Below are 21,495 nucleotides of genomic sequence, written 5' to 3'. Positions count from 1 at the left end.
AGCCAGCAATGTCATCCTGCCCGGAGCCAGCCATGTCATCCTGCCCGGAGCCAGCCATGACATCCTGCCCGGAAGCCATGACATCCTGCCCGGAGCCAGCGGGATGCCTCGGGGCAGCCGGAGAAGGAGGACTATCAGGGAGCACTCGGTGGCTATCAGGGAGCACCACGAATGTCAGATTCAGATCTTCCCTCTCCCAGTTCTTTGCTCCTTTTTCACAGCTTGCCCATGCAGACCAGTGCGTCCTGGTTCCGATCCTGCGGAGGTTCAGATAAGTGGCCTCTTTAAGGAATGCTGGTGTCACCGGTGTTTTAGTGATGCAGAAACACTATTTATTAGTGAACTGCAACACAGTGTTAAAGATTCTTAGTGGAGTATGGAAAGGATATTCAGATTAGCGTACTTCACTTCTTTTGGACTCATCTCCCCTCTGTATTATCATAGTGCTTCACTGCTTAGTATTAAAAGCCTCTGTTCACTTGGGATTGACCCAAGTGCTGCCTGAGGAGATGAGCGACCCCTTTCCACCCTTAACCAGCTCACTGTGCTTGGCTGTTTCCACTGGAGCAGACAGACAGTGTTTCTCCAGGCACTCTCATCAGGCATGGCCAGTTCTGGACTCCACAAAATAGACACTGCAAAATACCTATTAGAAACCCCTTCCCATGTCATTGAAAACTGTAGAGAAAATATCTAAAATTTTACTTTGGAAAAATAGAAAGACCTTTATAGTTCTGCCCAGCAACACCAGGACCAAAAAGAGTATCAGTGTTCTGCCATTAAAAAGTTGTCACTTTGATGAATATGCATTTGAAAATCTGTGATGTGAATACTAGCATTTCACACACTTACATTTCGCCTCTGAACATGTAAACAGCCTTAAAACTGGGACTGGCCAAATTACACAGTGCTGATTTTATGAACCTATCTCCTAATTACACAGTTCCCAGTAAGTAGCAAAGCCAAACCCACCACATTCAAACTTAAAGGAGAAAAGCACCCCTGTCTTTGGCAGTAACACTTGTACGGCTGAACTCTGCTCCTGTGACCATTGAGAGGTGTCTGAGGGGCTGAGGAAGAGCACTCTGGCAATTTGCAGCAGCTATTGCATCCAGCTGTTTGTGAAAGGAAATACAAATTATATCTACTCTGACTGCAATTGCAAGAGTGAAGTGCTATCAGAGGGGGAATGCCCTTCACATTTCCTGAAGGTGCTGGTGGTGAAGCAAGGTAACAGATATTTCAGCTCCTTGAGTCTGCTCAGACATTACACCCTGAGATCCAGTCAGCACCATTGCACCAGCAGTCAGTTTGTCTTATTTTCACAGCAACAAAGAAATTCTGTTTCCCTCTTCCTCAGGAGGCCTGTAGACATTTCATGCCTGCATGTGATGAACTCAAAAATAGGCAGCTATGTTTTGTTTTAACCATCCACCAAGAAAAAAATTAACTCTATGCCAGCCAAACTGGGACAACCGCTCAAGTCAACCCTACAGAGAAATCTGAACCTGGCCCCTCCCTGGAGACATAAGCCACATACATCACAGCAAGACCTGGAATTCTTTTCCTTAAAAACTTCTGCCTTACCACAGCATCTCAGCTCTCTATCAAAGTGCTGTGACCCTTGCTGGGATGGTTCCACTCCAGCAAAGAAAGATGCTACCTAGTTGTCCATCAGTTCCCATTAAGGGCTCAACTGAAATACACAGGTTTATTTGAAGAAATATATTTGAATTTGATCCAATGTTCTGTGGCAAAAGACTAGTCTAAAAAAACCAAATTTTAGAACCCTCCTAGATAAAAAAGACAAATCTTACCTAAGAAATAGGGAACAAGATTGCCTGAAAGTATCACTTAAGACCTAATGACAATAAACCCCATTTGCAGAAATTAACTAACAAATATAACCTACCTGTTCTTTTACATTTGTATCTCAGCAGCTGCATTTCAAAAGTAATTAAAGTTAATGAGCTGTGCTTTATGGTAGAATCATGAAAACTTAATTGGAATAATTAGTTGTGAGATAGCAAGTGCATCTTCCTGGCTAACAACATGTCATCATTTGATAAGAATAATAATGAATTTAATAAATAAAGCAGGGCCCTTCTAATATGTTAATAAAATAACAAAGTAGAAGGCACACATGTGCAAATGATGAATTATTAGTTTGGAGACTGCTCACAATTGCCTGAGGAAGATGGATGGGGAAGTGGCCTTCTTGAAACTGTCAGCTACAGCTGCTGGCTAAAATCCAGTTTGCAATAGATGAAGCAGCCACGCTGACCTTTGCAGAGGATGTGCTGCAGATGCCTCCAGCGGGGCCAGCATCCTTCTGCAGAGCAGGATATGCAGTGGATGAAGAAAAGCAACTGTGCTTTCTTTTCTTCTCCTTTAACCCTTCTGTATTATTGGTGCTGGGCAAACAGGAATGAAAATGGACAGAAACCCAGGCATGTGTGGCAGGAGGGGAGCTACAGTGAACAAATCAGTCTATTTGACCCAAATCACTTAGAGGCTAAGACAGGCAGAAAATTATGATTTATTGCAGAAACGGTTTTAAGCTCAAACATAGACATGCACACCACAACAAAAGCTTCTGAGGCATTATTAAGAATCAGTAAATAGAATAATTTTAATTAATGGGTGCCTTTAAAATTAAATTAAGTGAATACTGCCAGAGTCATGGGAAGGCCTACAGTAATAAAAGGGATTGTCCCAGTACACAAACACTAAAGGAAGGCTACGGTTTCAGGTGGAAATAGAGAAGCAGTGTGCAGTGACTAAGAAGCAGATGGGTCATAATATAACTCCTAGTTTATCCCCTAATCAATACATGACCTCATTAATTTCAGCTCTTAATGAATTGCCCGATATGAGGAACTGCAGTTCAGAATAGCTGCTTGTTGACTCCAGTCCCAGCAGAGCAGGACTGGGCTTGGTAGGAGCCATAAAGAGTCTGTTGTATGTCTAACAGCAACTCATACGTTAGCAGTTCCCAAGGAGACTTTATCTCCTTTGCAAGCACATGGGGAACAGCCTGCTGCTGCTTGGGAGGCATCCACCTGCCTGTGCACCCACAACACTTAGAACTTCACAGTAACAAAAGACCTAAAGCACAGGCCCTTCAGCTGTACAAAACAAAAAATGTAGCTCTAGATCACACAAATGGCTGGTAAAAGCCTGCTGACACAGAGAAGCCATACACCCATCCACTGGCTGCAGGAGTACTCACAAACACTCCCCATAGTTTTAGACGATGAAGTCCAGGGGCAGTAGGTGCTTTGGAACTGAGGCAATCTGAGGAGAAATAAGATATCAATGGTCAGTGTACATGCAAATGTCAGGGGGTGTGAGACTGAACCTGTTCTTGACCTGCTGCTGGGAACAGCTGTGAAAAGATCAGACCATGTGTGAATGTTAAGAGAAATTAACAGTGAAGCACTTTGAAAGGAAGCCAAGCATTAGTGAGTCTCCGACCAAACAAGAAACCCTGAAACTCAGCAGTTTATGGTTAAATACTACGGTCTGATGCTCTAAAAGTTAATTAAGTACAGAAGTAATATGGGGCTTTTGTAAAGCTGGTTTCATAGTCATTAGTTGCTATGCAGCTAAACAGGGAATGAAGAAGGCACTAGCTGGACAAATTGCTCTTAGGCAGTTTTCCCAGTGAGAATGCTGCAGGGCTGATTCTCCCTGGTGCTCCACAAGGCAAAAAGACCATGCCAAACTCCAAGAGCCTAGTCTTGACTACTTGACATTATTTACCACTCTAAACATCTATCAATTTCCATTGCATTGTGGCAGATTTACAGTAATGCACAAGGGAGGGGAAGCAGTTTCTCTGAGACAATTAAGAGCGACTTGTATCCAGCAAGGAAGGAGCTGGAGCTCATAAGCCTTCAGCTGAAAACTCTACATTGGTGCTATTGCAACACGCAGCAATCTCTTCTGCACTGGGAGGGAAGGGCCACAATGTCTCAGGATCAGCCTGAGCACACACATCTCTGTGAGGGGAGTGCTCTGTGGCACATAGCTGCCAGAATTGCTCTCTGCTTTTTCCCCAGAGCTCCCAGCATGGGCACATGTTAGAGCTGTAGTCAGTGTTGTCATGCTCTGGTTATTATCAGGAACAGTTCCTCTGGCTGCTGTAATTTGCACCAAGGACTGCAGATGCCATCAACGGATCAGAGAATTGTAAAGGTAATCTACAGCTCTCTTCCCCAAGTCAGCTGAGACCAGAATCAAGGCTTTTGTTTCAGAAACCAGAAACTCAGCAAAACTAATTTGTGGAGGTCCTATTAATAGGACACAGGAAATTACCTAAAGCCTTCATTACTCTAACTCGTAAAAGCAATTGACTTGGCTGTAATACAGTTAAACTCTGTCTTCCCAAAGCTGCTGAAGACCCAGTAGCTCTGAGTTAGACACTGGTAAGTACTTTTCCCACAGATCTGAATGGCACAGCTTTGACTATTAAAGATATTATAGCCATAGGTTTCTGACAGAATGGCTTGTTATACAGTTTTTACTTGCTGCAGGGGTTTCATCTGAGACCTTAAGACTGATTAAGCTCAAAAATAGCCATCTTCTGCTCCTAAAAAGCTTTGAAAATGTGTGCCTGAATATTGGAATAAGCTTAGTAAAATCAATATCCTCTCTTTGTTGCCTCCATAATTACTTTAAACTCAGAACCCTTACTCTAGCTTGTTGTCCCATTTCACACAGACATCAGCCACCAAAATCTGGCCTGAAGCATAGTTAAGAATTTTTACAGATTGTGTTATGAAGAGGACACATAATAGAGGAGAATAACCTTTAAACAGATGTATTCACAGTAAAAGATGCACTGGTGAATGGTTAAGAGAGGGCACAGAGTTTATGACAAATGTCAGAATGTTTCAAAGATGCACTTCATTATTAACCAGGAAATAACACAATGTATGTGAAAGCACTGCTAAAAAAGAAATGCAGTCTGTTTAAAATGTATTGAGCTGAAAACAGGGTTCATTATAGAAACACAGATAGAATCTTAATTATAGAAGCAATTGCATAGACTAAGGTTCTGGCCACCCAATTTAGGAATCACAATGCAAGCATTTAAGAGGCTTAATGTGCCTTCTACTATTCAGCTGTAGATAGCAGCTGGCTTTGGGAGTACTGCAGCTAGGGACGTTGTGAAGAAAGGTTCATAATGAAGGATCAATTAAGTAATTTCCAACCAATTCATTACATGATACTTACATGTGTTGCCAGTCATTTTTGACCCAAGTGGTTAGCCTAAAATCTGGAGTTTTGGAAACTGCTTATACTAAGAGAGTTTGTTGGTAGTCAGAGATTTGCTGCTGCTCTCCTTTTTATTTACTGAGGATGTTTAAAATCCTATTTTCTAAATACAACAAATCAAATGAGAAATTTTTTTGCTCACAGAATCCATTCTGCAGTGTCTTGGGAGCTCAGTACTTTGTATAGTGATGTGTACTATTTCAGCTTTAGTTCTATAAAGCATTTTAAATTATTTTATCATTAATTAAGAAGTCAGATAACATTTTGCTTTATCTAGTTTCTCTAGAGCCCTTTATCTAAAGTACAGACTGAAACATTAATGACAGATGTTGGTCCACGTAAAAAACCCCAAAACAAAAAATTTACTTAGGAGTTTCCCAACTCAAATTTTACAGTTTAAGATAAAAGAGCAGTAAGACAGAAAAGCAAATTTACAGCTTGACAGTACTACCAATCTGCCAGAGTCCACTGAGGGATATTAGAACAGCTGTTGATGAAGACTCTTCTAGAAGAAATCAGTACTGCAGAAAGTCTTACAATACAACCCCCCTGTATTTAAAAATGCATCACATATTAAATCCTTAAGCGTCCTGTCCTGAACAGGGTTACACTTATTGAGCCTGACACAAAGGTCCTTCTTGGAAAAAAGTCCAGACCTTTTCTCTAGGCTTTACAGAGTTATTGCAAACACATTGAACATGAAAAAGAGAAATTACACCTGCCCTGACAGATTGGACCGAGCAGAAATGCCAAATATAGTTCTTGAATATCAGGGATAAAAGAAATCCCTGTGATGGTTTCATCCACAGTATTTGATTTTATAGCTTTGGCCTTCAGTAGGTTTGGTTGTCAGAGTACAGAGCAGTTCTAAAAGCTGTGAGAAACAGAAACCACCTTTGTACCAAGGCAGAGTTACCAGAGTTGCCTCTCCCAGAAGCTCTGTCATTTTCTCCTGCATCCCTAAGTCCAGAACAGGGGCCTTCTGAAACCAGGCAGTCTTTAAACACTGTCTTGTGCTGCACATGTGCTCTTACTGGGCTACTACTCTTTTGGCTAACCTCTGACATGTGAATAGGGTAAAAGAGGAAGACATACAAAGGTCCTAGAAGGTCCTTCTTCACAGAAAGAAGGAATAAAACAAATATTATCACTGGGAATTTGAGATAAACAGGACAAAGACTGCACTTGGACTCTGACACAAGGATGATCTGGCCCCAAGGGCTAGACATGTTCACAATACTCCTCTTTCCTGCCCACAGAGCTCCAGCTCTCTGACAGCCCTCCTAAGTGCACTCATTAGTCACAGAAGGGCACATTCCTCCATCTTCTGGACAGCTACAAACTAAGCACCATTAGCCTCTTTCCAGCCCTACTGAAAACAATACATTGCCCGCTCAGAGAAAGCTCAGTCTGCTTTAGCCTCAAGGAAAGGCCCTTTTAGTCTTTGTTATATTTCTGAATTGTTTTCATCCTGACATGTAATATGAAAGGCTCCACAATTATGCATTTCTTAAGTTATTTTTAATTCCCCCTTCAGAAAAAAAAAAACAACAAAACCCCCCAACAAAACCAACCTTCAACTCCCTGTCGTTTATCTTTTCTTGCCCTGAGAAGTCTTTTGTGATTAATTTTCTTCTGCCTCAAGAGCTGATAGCTTCTTTTCCTGCAAGTTTTAAGGAGAAGGATTCTATCTTCCACAACAAGGAAATGTATTTTTTGAGCTTCTGCTGGTATTTATCACATCCCTGAAAAAGCAGGAGGCCTCTCCTTGTGAACATTATTTATTTTTAGATTAGATTTGGGAGCTTGAATACAATAAATCAAACTAGTAATGTAATACATGCCATGGGAGTGGCAATCCTCAAATAATGGCCTTAAAATCCTAGGAAGAATACTACTGGGTAGAATTATTCTGTAGGTGGAGTTTGTTAAAGCCAGATGACCATTCTCTTAATGAGCTCTTGCTGGAGGGAGCAAATAAAATTGATTAAGACAGCAAAATCCTAGGATATAATCAGATCCTATAAGCCTAGTCAGAAAGCAGTGTCAACCCAATGCAGCACCCAACCATTCTCCAAAAAAACCCTGGAATTTCTGTTTTCTCATATGTACTAATGAGAACATACTAATTAGGTTAATCCTTCCTTTCCTGGCTATATGAGTGCTCTTGGCACAACTTCCATAGAGGAAATGCTAAACAACTTCCTGGGTGAATTAGCAAAACCAATGAGTTATAGCATGAGAAAAAGTGCCAGAAGTAATTTTCACAGCTACCTAGATACATTAAACTAAGTTAAAGTGCAGTTTGTGACAAGAATCACTGTCCCTGGCCAAGCATCTGTTTGATGTGGTTTCCATTTCACTGCAGGCAGATGGAGCTCTCCCTGCTTTCTGCAGCGTCCCGAGGGCAGCAATTGAGGATGTCACCCATGTGTTGAGCTTAAAAATCAAATGAGCACTTTGTCATCTGAAATCACTGCACTGAAAGCCAAGTGACACAGAACAACCATGCTTTCCCATACTGCTGACAAGAATGATTCAATGGCCCTTGCTAATGCCACCTGATCAGATTCATTTCTCAGCAAGCACAAAGTTTGGGAAACAAGAGCTGGTGAGCCCAGCTAGATGTGCTGGAATAGCTTTTATTTATTCCGAGATGGGATTTGCAGGTGTCAGTGCAATTGACAGGACTGGTGATATAGCACCACTTGGAAAGACCCAGCCAGTTTCTGGAGCTGCCCCTTTATTCCTGCTGGCACTGACTCCTCCTCTAGCTGTTCTGGGTATATCACTACTGGAGCCAAGTTTGAGTCCAGCACTACCTCCTTGAACGTATGGACATGCTTTTATTCTACAACACACTGGGAAGAGTGTGGTGTTATTCACAAAAATGACTGAACCTTACCCATGAGGGCTTCCTTCCTTCTGACTTATAGGATAGCGTTAGAGTGTGACTTTAGAGAGAGCAGGGATGTACAAGGCATTAGTAGGACTTTCAAAGATGTTTCTGGAAGATGTTTCATTTGTTGTCAGGGACAGACATCACCTACCAAGTGTATTTCTCTGGGTGTCTTTTCTTGATGTGGTGTCAGATTCAGTGAACTGTGTGATGTTACACAGGGCTTTTAACCTCCAGCACAAACTTGGATGTTGTCCTAGGCCCAGATACTCTTGGAACAGGAATTTGGGCCAATAATCTGCTAAGCAAAACAACATCTTGGATAGAAAGAGTTAAATGGCTGAAGAAAATTGAGAACAGATGATAATTTGAAATTTTTTCCTACTTAAGTCAGCATGAAGGGGAAAAATTGCGGTCACCATAAAGAGACTAACAAACAGAAGCACAGAGGAAATTGCTGCAGCCAAAAACGAGCAGAGGAAAGGCAGTTTACCCACTGGCTTTGATGGAAGCCACAGAACTGCTTAGAAAAGGAACATGAGTGCTGCAAGAAGCAGAAATTGCAGGCTAAGGCCCAGATCCAGCAGGACCTGGAAGAAGCACAGGCTTACAGCCACAGGCAATTCTCAGATCCAGATCTTGAGGTGAGACCTGTGCTCACCTGAACACCTGTGTGCTCAGTTTTGCCCCCATGGCCTTCTCTCCAGCTGCTTCTTCTTACTGCTTCTCTTCAATGACTACTGAAAGCCCAGTGGGAAACAGAAAATCTACTGGCTGGGGGCTCCTGACACAAGCTTTAGAGTTGTACTTTTTCATATTAGACTATCAAAGGTAGTGGGTCTATTTCCAATATGTCTCCATTTTGTACAAGCCCATTTTGTCTTTTAAAATATACAGTGTAAGATTTGTAGGGGGTTTCTAGCTCATCTCAGTTTAACCTTGTTTTATCTCCTTGTACCTTCCCTGGTAAAACTAGCTACTCCCTTTTGCTCAGTCTTTAATATGTCCCTTATACAGGACTAAGCTGGGAAAATGTGAACTGGAAAGTAGAAATTTTGAAGTCTGATCAGTGCAAAATGCAGTCAAAATGCAAAATTACACAGACATCTTGGAACAGTGACTCTTATTTGTTACAGTTGTTTCTTTTTTTTTTTTTAATACACAATTCATGACCTAACTCTGTCATAATGAGAAACAGATATTAGAGAGCTTTTGAATTAATTACTGTAGTATGGGTAACAGCTTAGATAATCCCACTCAGTTAAAAAGCAAACAAAAGAAAAACAGAGGTTAGTTTCTAGTTGCCTCAAAAAGTTGTGATTGAAAATTGTTTAATGCAATGTGTTAGCAAAGTTGTTGAAACAGATCCAAACACAACTAATTTGAGAACACGAACACAATTTTGGAAGACAGTCTTACTTTTCCAGTCAGGTCTCCCTCCAAACTGCAAGTGGAATAATCTACTCTCACTTCCAGGTATGTGCTTAGGTTTCACCATCACATACTGAAGGAAAATAGAAGACACCAGATATCAGATTCATCCTCATTCTTCATCCTTAGAGATACTCAAAAGAAATCTGGACATGATCCTGAATAGGGGTCTTGGACAATATAACCTGAGTAGTGACAGAGGAATTACAGTGCCCACCATTCTTACACCATTACGTGCAGCTGTACCACAACAGCAAACTCTGGCAGGTTAAAGTTGTTTGATGTTCACCCATGAAATATGACCCTGAAATTGTAGCTGGAAACCAAGGTGCAGGCTGACAAAAGGGATGCAGAGCATCTCTCGTGATCACCCTGACCTTATTTTTTTCCCTAAACTACTTTTTTCTTCTACTATAGTCACATCCCTTTTAGAACCAGGGCAGTACACCTGGTTCTAGTTCATTCAGTTTCACTTTAATTTTCCTATGTGTAACTGCACTAAAATTCAATAGCATTACACCAGGGTGAAGTCACTTTTTTTTTAATGTTAGGTTCTAAACTACCTCTTTATTTATGCTGTTAAGTCTTGATCTGTTAGAGAGCCATCAACAGATTACAATACAACTGCATAAATTAGGAATGTAATTTATCAACGGTTTCCTATTTTGTTGTTGTTGTTTTTAAATAACAAACCAACTAAATCCCAGGAAATACAGTCAACTGCAAAACAATTGCAACTATTACTGAACCAGCTAAAAGCAGTTCAACAGCTGCATCTTATAAAACGTTACCAAGTCCAGAGACCTACAAAAGATGCAGGCTCATAAAACCAGCTACAATTACAATGTGGCTTATAGAGCACGGATAAATACGAAAGAAATTATAAAGATCCTCAATTTATAAGGTAACTTAAAAGCTATTTGTGGGATGAGGTGTATAACAAAAGAATGTAAAATCAAAATACTCTGGGTAAAATATTTCTAACATTTGTTATATTTTATATGCATGTTTTAAATCTATTATTTTATTTTGTTTTCTTCATTTCTTATATAGTAACTGATTAAGATATTTGTCTGATTTAGAGATATGCATCCAGTTCTCCATGAGAAGATTCTGCAAATTTACTATGTAAAAGATTTTCAAACAGTGATTGATTTATTTTTTAGAATTGTCAAAGTCTGAATATGACTTGGTTTTAGTTGACAAGAACCTACCAAATAGGTAGGTTCTTGTCAACTAGGATAAAAGCCTGATTTTACAGTGTAATAGGCAAATGGGCCTCAATTTTTCTAAATCCTTGGTATTCTTTGTTGTAACTGCTGAATAGCTGCTCAGATTGCTGAATCTGCATTTCAGAGAGCACATCAGACTCAAATCACATAGAGACAGAATAATCTGTTAGCTCACATTACTTGCTTCTACACGTCTATTTCTATGCAGTTTATTTTTCACTGTTTAACTTTGCCCTTTGCCATTTCAAATTTTAATAATGAAACATGTATTATTTAGCCTAGGAAACGAACACCCAATTTGATAGACATCAACACTATTAGCAAATTAACCTGACTTAACATAGTTAAACATAAGTTAAAAAAGTGGGTAGAAGCTTTACCTCTCTACATAATTCCTCTTAGTGCCCTTTGCTGAGTGATGTAGATGGTAAAAAAGGTTCCTAGTGCCTGTGGATGTAATGAAAAGATATTACTGCCAGAAAAAACTTATGCATCTAAAACTATATAAATAAGCAATAAGGACTGGTAGATATTAATCTACATATCTATTTATTCCTACAAAATAACACATTCTATGCTGGAGTCTATTTCAAACTATATGCAATCAGCATCACTTAAGTGGTATCAAATTATTTCTTGGCTTCTTCTGATGTTTTACCACTTTGTAAATTATTCAGCCAGAAGTGTACTGTACATTTCCTTTCTGCCTGCTGGACAACTTTACTATTTTGAAATTAGCCCTGTGTGACTGTCCTTTGGTACCAGTTCTCTTTCCCTTTTAATTTGTACCCAAGACAACCTGGTGGTTTGTTTTTTTTTTTTTCTTGTGTTAGAACAACCTCACAATCTGGTCTTCCATTCAAAGATGGGTGTAAGGAACAGGTTTGGCAGCCTAGCACAGAAGCTTTCCTTGTACACTCTCTCTCCACTATACACACATTTGAGAGGATGTATTGATCCATCCACTGGAAGGATGAGAAATATGGAATGCTGGGAAGACAGATAATAGATAAAATATTATTTACTTCTAAAATTTTGTGGGTGTCCTGTATTTACAGAATAATTTGTTGTCACAAGCCTAGAGACTGTTCTGGTTTAAGGCAAATTTGAGAGAAAACCTCCAAAGGGGCTCCTCTAGAAAAGCAGATTCAAGCAGCCTCTCCCCCAGCTGGTTCAGGAAAAGATTACCTTAGAGAAAAGTGAAAAAATCTATTTATTTAACAGGCAAAGCATACACCAGCACAAAAAAATTGAACAATATTGAACAATAAAACCTCTCACTGCCCCAAAGAGATGACAAACTCAGCAAGTTCCCTTCATGGGCTGTAGCTCAGCTTGCTCAGTCTGCTATCATTTGCTCCAGTGCTGGAATGCAGCATCCCAGACCCTGGTGGCCACAGGTGTGAGCTCCTGGTGCTCTTCTGGGTTTTCAGTCCAGAGCAGATTTGAACAGTTCCAAGAAAATGAAACATTGCAGTCCAGGAAATTCACTGCCTCAGCTAGCTAAAAACCGACTAAAAGCATGGGAGAGCTCTCTCTCACTGTCTGTGCTGCAGACAGCACAGTCCAGGAGTAGGATGCAGGGGAGCAAGTGCAGCTCCTGATAACAAATTCTGAGCTGCTTCTCCCCCACTTTGCTCTCAGAACCAGTCTTAAGGGTGCAAAACTTATTTCTGGGCTAAACAGATGGATGGGGTACAAGCATCATAAAAGTCACCCCAGGACAAAATGTACATTTGTATTGTGCCTTTTTAGAAATTACCTAGGTAGATAGATTAATTAGTAGCTCAGTACATAAACTCTAAACGGAGGGCGTGGTCCCAAGTAAGGGTCCCATGTTTGTAGAAGCTCTTTTAACTTAAAATGTATTTGCTAAAAGACTAGAGGGGAACAGGAATTCCTGCTGGAAATTCAAGCCATGCACATTTCTCTGAGAATCCAATCAATTCTCTATTGTATAATCCAGTGATTTAAATTCCTTTTTTTGACCACTTTGCCAGCTTAATGGAGACAGCTCTGGTCTGAGCTACAGAATAAATGAGAGAGCCTTCAAATTCCCCTGAGAACCTCTATTCCACCTCTGGCCTGCTTCCAGTACAGCAGTAATTGTACAATTATAGCAGCATTACATATAGAAAATTAACATGAGTTCTTAAGTCGTTCAACAATAGCTAAGCATAATTATTTACACTGTAGTCACAGAATTTCTGAGAGGAAAAAAACGCTAGGCTTTTAGGGAAGGAAAATTGTAGCAATTACTAGCCTAGTAGTTGTTTTTAAAGTAATGTTGATGTATTTGAAAGGAAGAAATTTTTTTAAACTTCTTTAAAGAGCTTGCAACACAAGCTGTAATGCTGGAATCAGTCTGCACACACTCACTTCAGGAAGCAGAGGGAGCTGTGTGATGGCAATTACAGTTCTTACTGCCAGGGAGCCAGGTCACAATTAGCAATCTGGGACTTCACATCATAGCTTGCAAAAAGACAGGTCTCATATTCTTGGGAAGACAAAAGAAGATGCATCACATTATACAATAAGATAATGCCGGTATTTAATTTATACCTACAGAATAATTACATCTACATTTGCTATGACTGAGTAAAAATTAACAACTACTCACTGATATGGGGTATTTACGGCATGGAAATGAACCTTGATTCTTTTGTAGTGGGAAAATCCCCCACACCTCTTCTTGAAAAATTGTAGACTAATAGAAGAACCATGATGTTCAAAACAGTATGAAGAAATATAGTACCCCTGAAACATAACTGAGTCAGGTACAAGTAATAGAGTTTAAAGTGCAACCAAGATAAGTGAACACAGTGAATTATTGTAGCAGCACAACTTCTGGCAAATTTAAAACAATGACTTATTAAGAGTTGTGGTTATAACAAATTAGTAAAAGTATTTTTTTTTCACAAATAGGAAATCCTGCTGTAATCAAAACAACTGTGGTTCTTTAGTTCAGCACTGTTAAACCCAGCATGTGGAGATTTCATCCTGCTGCCCAGTGAAGCTGTACTCCTCGAGATAATCAAGAGCTGTGCTAGTGTGCTTAGTGATGGCCAGTGCTGTGAGTGTGGCAGGAGACTGAATCACCTGAGAGAGACAGTCAGTAAGGGCCCTGGCTTCAGAGGGTGCTCACAGCCAGAAAATGCAACAAGGAACCACAAAAAGCCTCAAACTAATGGAAATAAAGAATTTATCTAGTGAAAAGACTGGATGTATATCCATGAGAACAAATGTCAGTCTTACCCTGCGGGCAACCTTCCCAAAAGTAAAGGAAGAAGCCTAATTGAGATTAATGGCCTTTTTGGCTGATGCCCATGGGAGGTCCTAATAAGGCAATGTGTTAAACAGTGAATGTAATTTATAATACAGGCAAACTTTAGAAAATATAAATAGCATTTGACACTGAATGAGAAATGTCTTATGCCTTTCTCACATTGCTTTTTAGAGACATTTTCACCTGTTGGATTTAAAGTAGCATTCAAGTTTCTGTTTTTGGGAAGGCCAACATACCTGCTTTATGCACCAGCATAATTTAAATTCTTAATGATGTCACACCGAGTAGAACCAGCTTACACTGTGGTCACAGATGATAGACTTCTATAATCTAAGCTAAAATAATTGTACTTACATGTCTTGATTTTGCTTGTAGTGACATTTTTTCTAGGTTTTCTTGAATGTCAAACTTAGGTTTTTTTTCCATTTCCTATCATCTGCATTGATCTTACATATTTGTGCTCACACAACACCTTTCCACAAAAAACAAGGCCATACATTTTTATACAGTAATTCCCACATCAAATCAGCAAAACTTAATTTTTTCTGATACACACTGAGAATGTAAGGCATGTACACATTCTTCTCATTTTTACCAATGCATATAAATACACTCACAAATATACATCTCAAGTATACTTATCCAACCTGAAATAATTACATTCAGGTGCGGAACAGAGTACTTATACATAGCAGAAATAACTCAAGGTCTTCAGCTTTTTCTGTTATCAACATTACTAAACAATGCTCCATTTTTCCCCAGTAGGTAGATCTATTAAAGCAGACAACCAGAACTTTTCTCAGTCTTTACCAGGTCTAAATAAAATACCCTTCTTGTATCTTACCTTTTCTTCTAACCAAAATTTTAATTTTGCTTTGTCCAAAAGTCTGATTCTTTCAAATACTCAAAGGAAACAGAAATCCTTCTGTGTTTTGCAGCCATCCTTCCTTCCATCTTTTGCTTTCAGACAGTGCTTGCATCTTCTCATCTCCTCCTCACTTAGTTGCTGTTTGAGTGAACAGTGCTCCCAATTAATGTATCATCACCCTCAGCATAACTGTCATGACTTGCAAATTATAGAACACTGCAGAAGAAATCCAGGCAGGTGTAATTCTGTTGACCACAGAGAGCTGTGCTAACTACACACAGCCTTGGTTTGGTCCTAACACTTTACTGACCAGTCTGTGAGTAAGCTGAACATTCCTTAATACTCACACCATACAAACATCCTCCATAATTTTTAGTCCTTTACTTGATGGCGTTTGTATGCTACACTAATTGACTTAATAAGTTTCTTGCATGTATTTTTCTCGTGACTAATTTGCTTCATGAAATATTTAACTTGGAAATAAAACTGTTCTTAAGAAATCTCATCCTACTTGAAGGATGTTCATCCTCCCCTAAAGCAATCAAAATAAAGTGTCCTATATACCGTTAAAATCAGTGACAGTTCTATAGATAATGCATAGAGCAGCAATTAATCAGAATATATCTACACCATGAAAAAAATAATTTTATACTTTAATGAATTCAAAATGTTCTCTTATTTTTCAATCTCTTTGGTGTAAAAAAATAAAATTATTTAATCTCCTACAAGAGAATAGTGGGTTACCCCAAACATGGTCTAGAATCCAAGATTTTAAAGCACATTTTTCATATTACACACATTACTAATGTCTCAACAATCCTGTCCAAACCGACCAAGGTTCTGTGCTGGTGGTTCTTCCTCAGTCTCTGTTGCTACAAGCTCACATTCAATCCACAATTAAAATTAAATAGTTGCCTTAATATTTGCCTTACTATTTTTAAGGCAAAGGATAATGTTGCATAGCTTTTGTCTCATATTCTTAAGGAAACAAAATATCTCACAAAAATTATGAGACAAATTAGTAATTTTTAAGATAAACTTTTATTGAAAAATTAAAACTGCATTGCATAACTTCTTTATAACTTCAACATTTCTTAAACCACAAAACAGAGATTCTGTTTAAAAAATCTCTTCATATTTGTCACCATTCAAAAAACAGATTATGAGCTAACTTCATGATGATTTTAAAATTCTGGATTATTCCCAAGGCCCCTGCTTCTGGCTCTCTGCCATGAATGGTATAATCTATCTTCTCTAAAAATTACCTTTAACAACACAATCAGAATTTTTATCATTCAAAATCACCAGCTGCTCTTGATTTTTGTCCAGTGGTCAGTCTTTTCCAAATAAATTATATCAGTTCATAAGCACTGCAGCTACCTGTTCAGCTAAGATTTTGCCTATTGTTTAATTGATCTGAATTCACCCATGCAAAGTTACAGTGATTGTCCCTGTGATTTTAAAGGTAAAATTGCTAGCTCAGAGTGTATTTTAAACCTCAGAAAAACAAAGTTGCTCACCTGGAATTAAAATGCTTTACATTAGTCAATAATCCTGTATATCCATACATTCTAATCTCTCACAGTCAATAGTATATGGATTTAAAAGAAGGAAAGTTCCAGGTCAGCATTAATCTGAGAAGCTGTGGCATATTATTCAGATGGAAATGACCTAATAAGAAAAGAGATGAGTTTTCTCAATAATGACTGTAACTGCTCTGTTAAAATCAGTTAACCAAGTCAGAAATTAATACGAGCATGGTGCCTGTTAAACACAGTATATGTGATAGGAAAACACCCCAGAGTCTGATATTAGAATCAAAAGCTTTGCAAAAATCCAATTGTGGTCATCTGTGTCAAGACACAACACTGCAGAAAAGCAAGATAAATGCAGAGGGTAGGAAGATAAATCTAAGCCCTCTATCTTTAGAGACAACACCTATGCATTAACTGTCTTGCTTCCAAAGAAAGCAGGAGGAGCTCCATTATTCCCACTTAGCTGCAAACCATCAACGGCAATAGGAAGAACCTCTGATGCTTTTAACCTTCAAAACACAATATACTTCATAAAAGGAAGAAGCAGACATTTTGGTGAGCAAAACATGATATGTGCACTGAGGAGCCCTAGATCTGTCTCTGACTCCATCCCAGAAGAGTCAGGGCCATGCTGTATGAATGCCATCAGCTGTACCACGGTCCTCCCTACAGCTTCATGGTCAGGATGAAGATGGTTCTCTTCACCTCGTTTATATGCTTCAAGGAGAACTAACATCTCAGATACATTAAACTACTATTAGAATATTGAGATGGTGATCCGGTTACACGAGGTTAAAATATGAAGATAGAGCTTTAGTAATACTGTTATTGGCAAGGGAGGTGAAGGAAATCAGAAACTCCCACCTAAGAACTGGGGAAATCATAAGAACCATGGTGTTTGTGTGGAAGACATAAAATCCTCTAGTGAAACTAAGTCACCAGTTATATGTCTTTGGATTAATTATATTCGCTCTTATTGTTTCTCATGAACAAGAAGGTCTGAAAGAATTTTTTCAATCTTCTGTAGCTGCCCTTTGAATAAAGTAAAACTGAGACCAGATTTCAGACAGAAGCCTGAAATAAAAATATGACATTGTGCTTCTTCAAAACAAACTTCTCTCTGTACTCTAAGAACAGCTCTCAATGAGAGGTCCTCTAGTTTTGATGAATAGCTGATATCTATAAAGAATGGCATTCAATATCATGGAAGTTAGTACTGAAGTCAATGTTTATGCCAACTACATCTGCACTGCAGGCCTCAGGTCATACAGCATGGATGTTTATATCAGGAAACGTCAAGTATTGAATACACAGTAATACAATAGGCTTATAAATGAGGAAGATTGAGGTTTAAGATCAAGAAGGCATGAAACCAACTACACTGTCTTGAAAAAACCTAATGAAAGAAATAGTGTATTGGTAAGATTACTAGGGGGTTTAATGATATGAAGTAACAATGCAGATCTATTTTGAGTCATACTCATAAGTCTAAAGGTCAGTGACAATTTTTATATTCAACTCAATTTGAAGAAAAGATGTTACAGAAGGTTATGAAAGAGGAATAAGCAAGAGTCCTATGAAAAGCTGGAAAGGCTGTGCTGTAGGACACAGCATTTTCCATAACTGCTTCTTCCTTCTCCCTGTGCTAACACAGCCACAAACATGAGACACCATCCTCAAAAGACAGCCAGTGGGACCTGCAGGATGGAAATCTCTCTTGCCTGTAGGTGTCCTTCCACAGGATGGACAGGGGCCAGAGAGACTGCAAAAACTGCATGGCATGACTGTATTTCACTGAAAGTTCCTAAAATAATTGAATTTTTTACTAAGGTGGAGGGGAGGGAGAAAAAGCAATTAATTACTGCTTTGCAAAGAATCATGTATGAAAACACTTGAAATTAGCATATACCATTTATCACCATGACACTAACTCAGTGAACAGAGGATTATTGAATCTCCATTTTGTTCCACTACTCTGTTTCCAGTATGGACTTTTCCACTCAGTAATATTGATTATCTAATGATTAAAATTGATCAAGCTGCAGATGAATCTGGTGTCTATACTTTGAAAAGACTAACCAGTTGAAATTATTGGGACAAGCTAGTTGTATTAAAAGATACTGAGATTACTTTTGGTTTTATTTATTTTATAAACTCCAAACAGATAGTGAATTACATTTCACTAAAAGAATGATGCTGGTTAAAACTCCCACAGAATTTAGTTAAAATGGTCACAGAGGTCAGTTCTGAAATAAAACTCAAAAACAGGGGCCTTGGTTAGCAATCAATATTCACTAGAAAAGCATTCAGAACACTGAACAGTCTGACATTACAATAAATAAAACGGAAATTTCTAATAATTCTAATAGATTAAAGGGATCCCATAATTTCATAGTCTATACACAAGGTCAGAATTCCTTATCTTCAGTAAAATTATCTGTAAGTTATTACTTTAAGGGCACTAGGATTTAAACAAAAGTGTCAACTAATATTTTCATATTTGTTCTTTGGCTCACAAAGACACTAAAATACCATAAACATTATTTAGAACTTCAATAATATATAAATAGGTTACATTACAAACGGAAGAAAATACAAGACAACTCTTCAGCATGGTAAATCTCTGCATATAAATAAGCAAATATTTCAGATACCTACAATTAAACAGTTATCTTGCTGTAAAACTATTACATTAAATCCTTTTACACAAAGTAATTTAACAATAATATACACAATCTACACAAATTAACCTCTAAAAATACAGCAATAATATACCTGTTACAATGACTCTGCTACTGTGATCCCCTGATTTGACACTAAAGGGCAAGTACAACTATTTTACTCAAAGGTGCTCTTAGAGATTGCTGTTTTGTACGTGAGAAAAGCACCAACAATAAGATCTAATACTGTTATACATTTTCTTTAGCTCCTAAGAATCTACATTTTAGAAATGTTTCTATATGTCCATTTCTGTCTGGCAGAAAAACTTGTAGCACATTATCCACATCAAAGTTGTTGAAGGAAAACTTAATTTTCTTAAAGTGGAAAACATGCTGTGGCTTTGATCTAAGTTTATAACCACTTTATATATATATATATGTATGTATATATATAATTATATATATTTATTTATACTGTACATATATACTGTGCAGAGTTCTTAATTTGCTATTTTAATACCTATTAATTTTCTGCTGTCTACAATAAACAAGACCAATGTAAGAGTCAATAGTACTTCAACTTCAAGATAATACATTTTCCCTCAATAATATGATCTACCAATACATATATATTTCAGTAGCCTATAGTTGTTTAAGGATGTCTTAGGAGATTGCAACTTACAGAAAGAGAATTTCCTTTAAACATGTTCTGCAGAACCGGGTTTAAAAAATAGCCAGTGCTGGAAAACAGTGAATTCAAGAAATAGATCATTCAAGCACTACAGCTCCTGCCCCAATCTCTCAATTTCCTCAATGAGGAAGTCAATGTCAGACTTAGTTGCTGCTGGGTTGGAGATGACCATTCGGAAGAAGTTGACTTTATCGCCCTGAGGCTGATAGCCAACCATGGTGGTACCTGACTCCATCATCAATGCCTTGATTTTTGGTGCCACCTTTATCATAAAAAAAAAAAAAAAGACAAAGAAAGAAGAAATAATTATTTTTTGCTTGTATATCACAGCATTTCTTAATTCAGAAAACATAAATTGACAGGCATTTGTTTTAATAAGAATTGTCTGTAACAAGAAAAAGCTGGAAAAACTAAATATGTAAGATTGGCTATTTAAATGAAAATTGACAACAATAATATCCATATTTTTGATTTACAAATTAATAGTATCCTAGAGTATTCGCTATGTAATAATTTTATATATTAAATATATATCTCATTTCTTTGTGCTGAAGATTTTTGTCATGATGAAACATTTTCTGCTTCTGTATGAATGTCCACTCCAGACCTTTTTGAGGGTAGTGGATGTTTTCCATGAGAATATTATGTATTCTCAAAGCATTTTGTATGTGGGGACAACAATGGAAATTTTTCAACAAGATCTATGTCATAAAGAATATTTTTTGTTAGGATAAGCCATGGAAACCTTCCAATAGTTTTGCAGTACTGTGCATTTACCACAATCTCACTCCCTTGGTTTAATTTACAAGGAATAATGTTCTGACAGTCTTAATATTTAGTATTGACTAAGCCCAGTTTTTCCATCCAGACCTTCATTCTCCTGCTCTGCTCTCTGCCAGGCAAGGTCAGATGTCTGGCTCTTTTTCTGTTTTGTAGAATGCTTTATGATGTCCTCTAGCATTTAACAGGGTTAAATAAAATATTTCATCCCTCTTGCTGTTTCTTACTCCTTACCTCTATCTTCCTCTATTCTCTCTTTTTTTGGCAATTTCTTTATCTAACATGGGACTGGCTTGACCCAGGAATTTTACCCAAGAATTTCTATTCTCTTCCATTCTCTTTCCCCATTGTGATGCAGTCATTAAATCCTCTACAAAATCTCCCAAGTTTGCTCATTCTTCTCCCTTCCTTAACACACACACACACACACACACACACACACACAGAGGAAAGAGCAATTACTGTATTTGGCTTCCCTCAAGTCCTGCATAACATATCTTTTCTGGTGGTGCTTCTATGACACCTTCACTTTCCTCTACCACTTCAAATAAATGTATCCCAAAGTCCTCCAAAGGGTATTCATTTTCACTGAAATGCATTAACGCATTGGCATTTAAAATCAAAATAAGTACCTGAGAAGGAACTTACAGGTTTTCATGTCCTTTACCTGTCCAAGTATTTTCAAACAATTACCCTTCTGTTCCTCTTGTCAATAAGCTGTCCTATCCAAAGACCCTGATGTCTGTAGGCCTAGCTACTTTTTGAAGGCTTGTAACACTTGTGAGCACAGGATAACTGAATATGTTCTGAATCTGCTTCTATAGGGAAAA

At 38.2% G+C, this 21,495-nt stretch overlaps 1 protein-coding gene across 1 annotated transcript in view; it reads right to left on the bottom strand.

Moving 5' to 3' along the window:
• Nucleotides 1-17,341: 17,341 nt before the first annotated feature.
• The window catches only part of GAD1 (glutamate decarboxylase 1), a 31,895-nt gene continuing 27,741 nt past the window's right edge, over nucleotides 17,342-21,495 (bottom strand). Inside the window, exon 17 of the mRNA XM_041403319.1 lies at nucleotides 17,342-20,147. Within this exon, the coding sequence (XP_041259253.1) occupies nucleotides 19,974-20,147 (174 nt within the window). The 3' untranslated portion in view covers nucleotides 17,342-19,973. The remainder of the gene's footprint in view (nucleotides 20,148-21,495) is intronic.

The sequence above is a fragment of the Onychostruthus taczanowskii genome, unplaced genomic scaffold, assembly GCF_017590055.1.
Source record: "Onychostruthus taczanowskii isolate IOZ18803 unplaced genomic scaffold, ASM1759005v1 scaffold20, whole genome shotgun sequence".
Lineage (NCBI taxonomy): Eukaryota > Metazoa > Chordata > Aves > Passeriformes > Passeridae > Onychostruthus > Onychostruthus taczanowskii.
The sequence above is the reverse complement of the archived record's forward strand: the minus strand, read 5'-3'. Positions and strand labels throughout refer to the sequence as shown.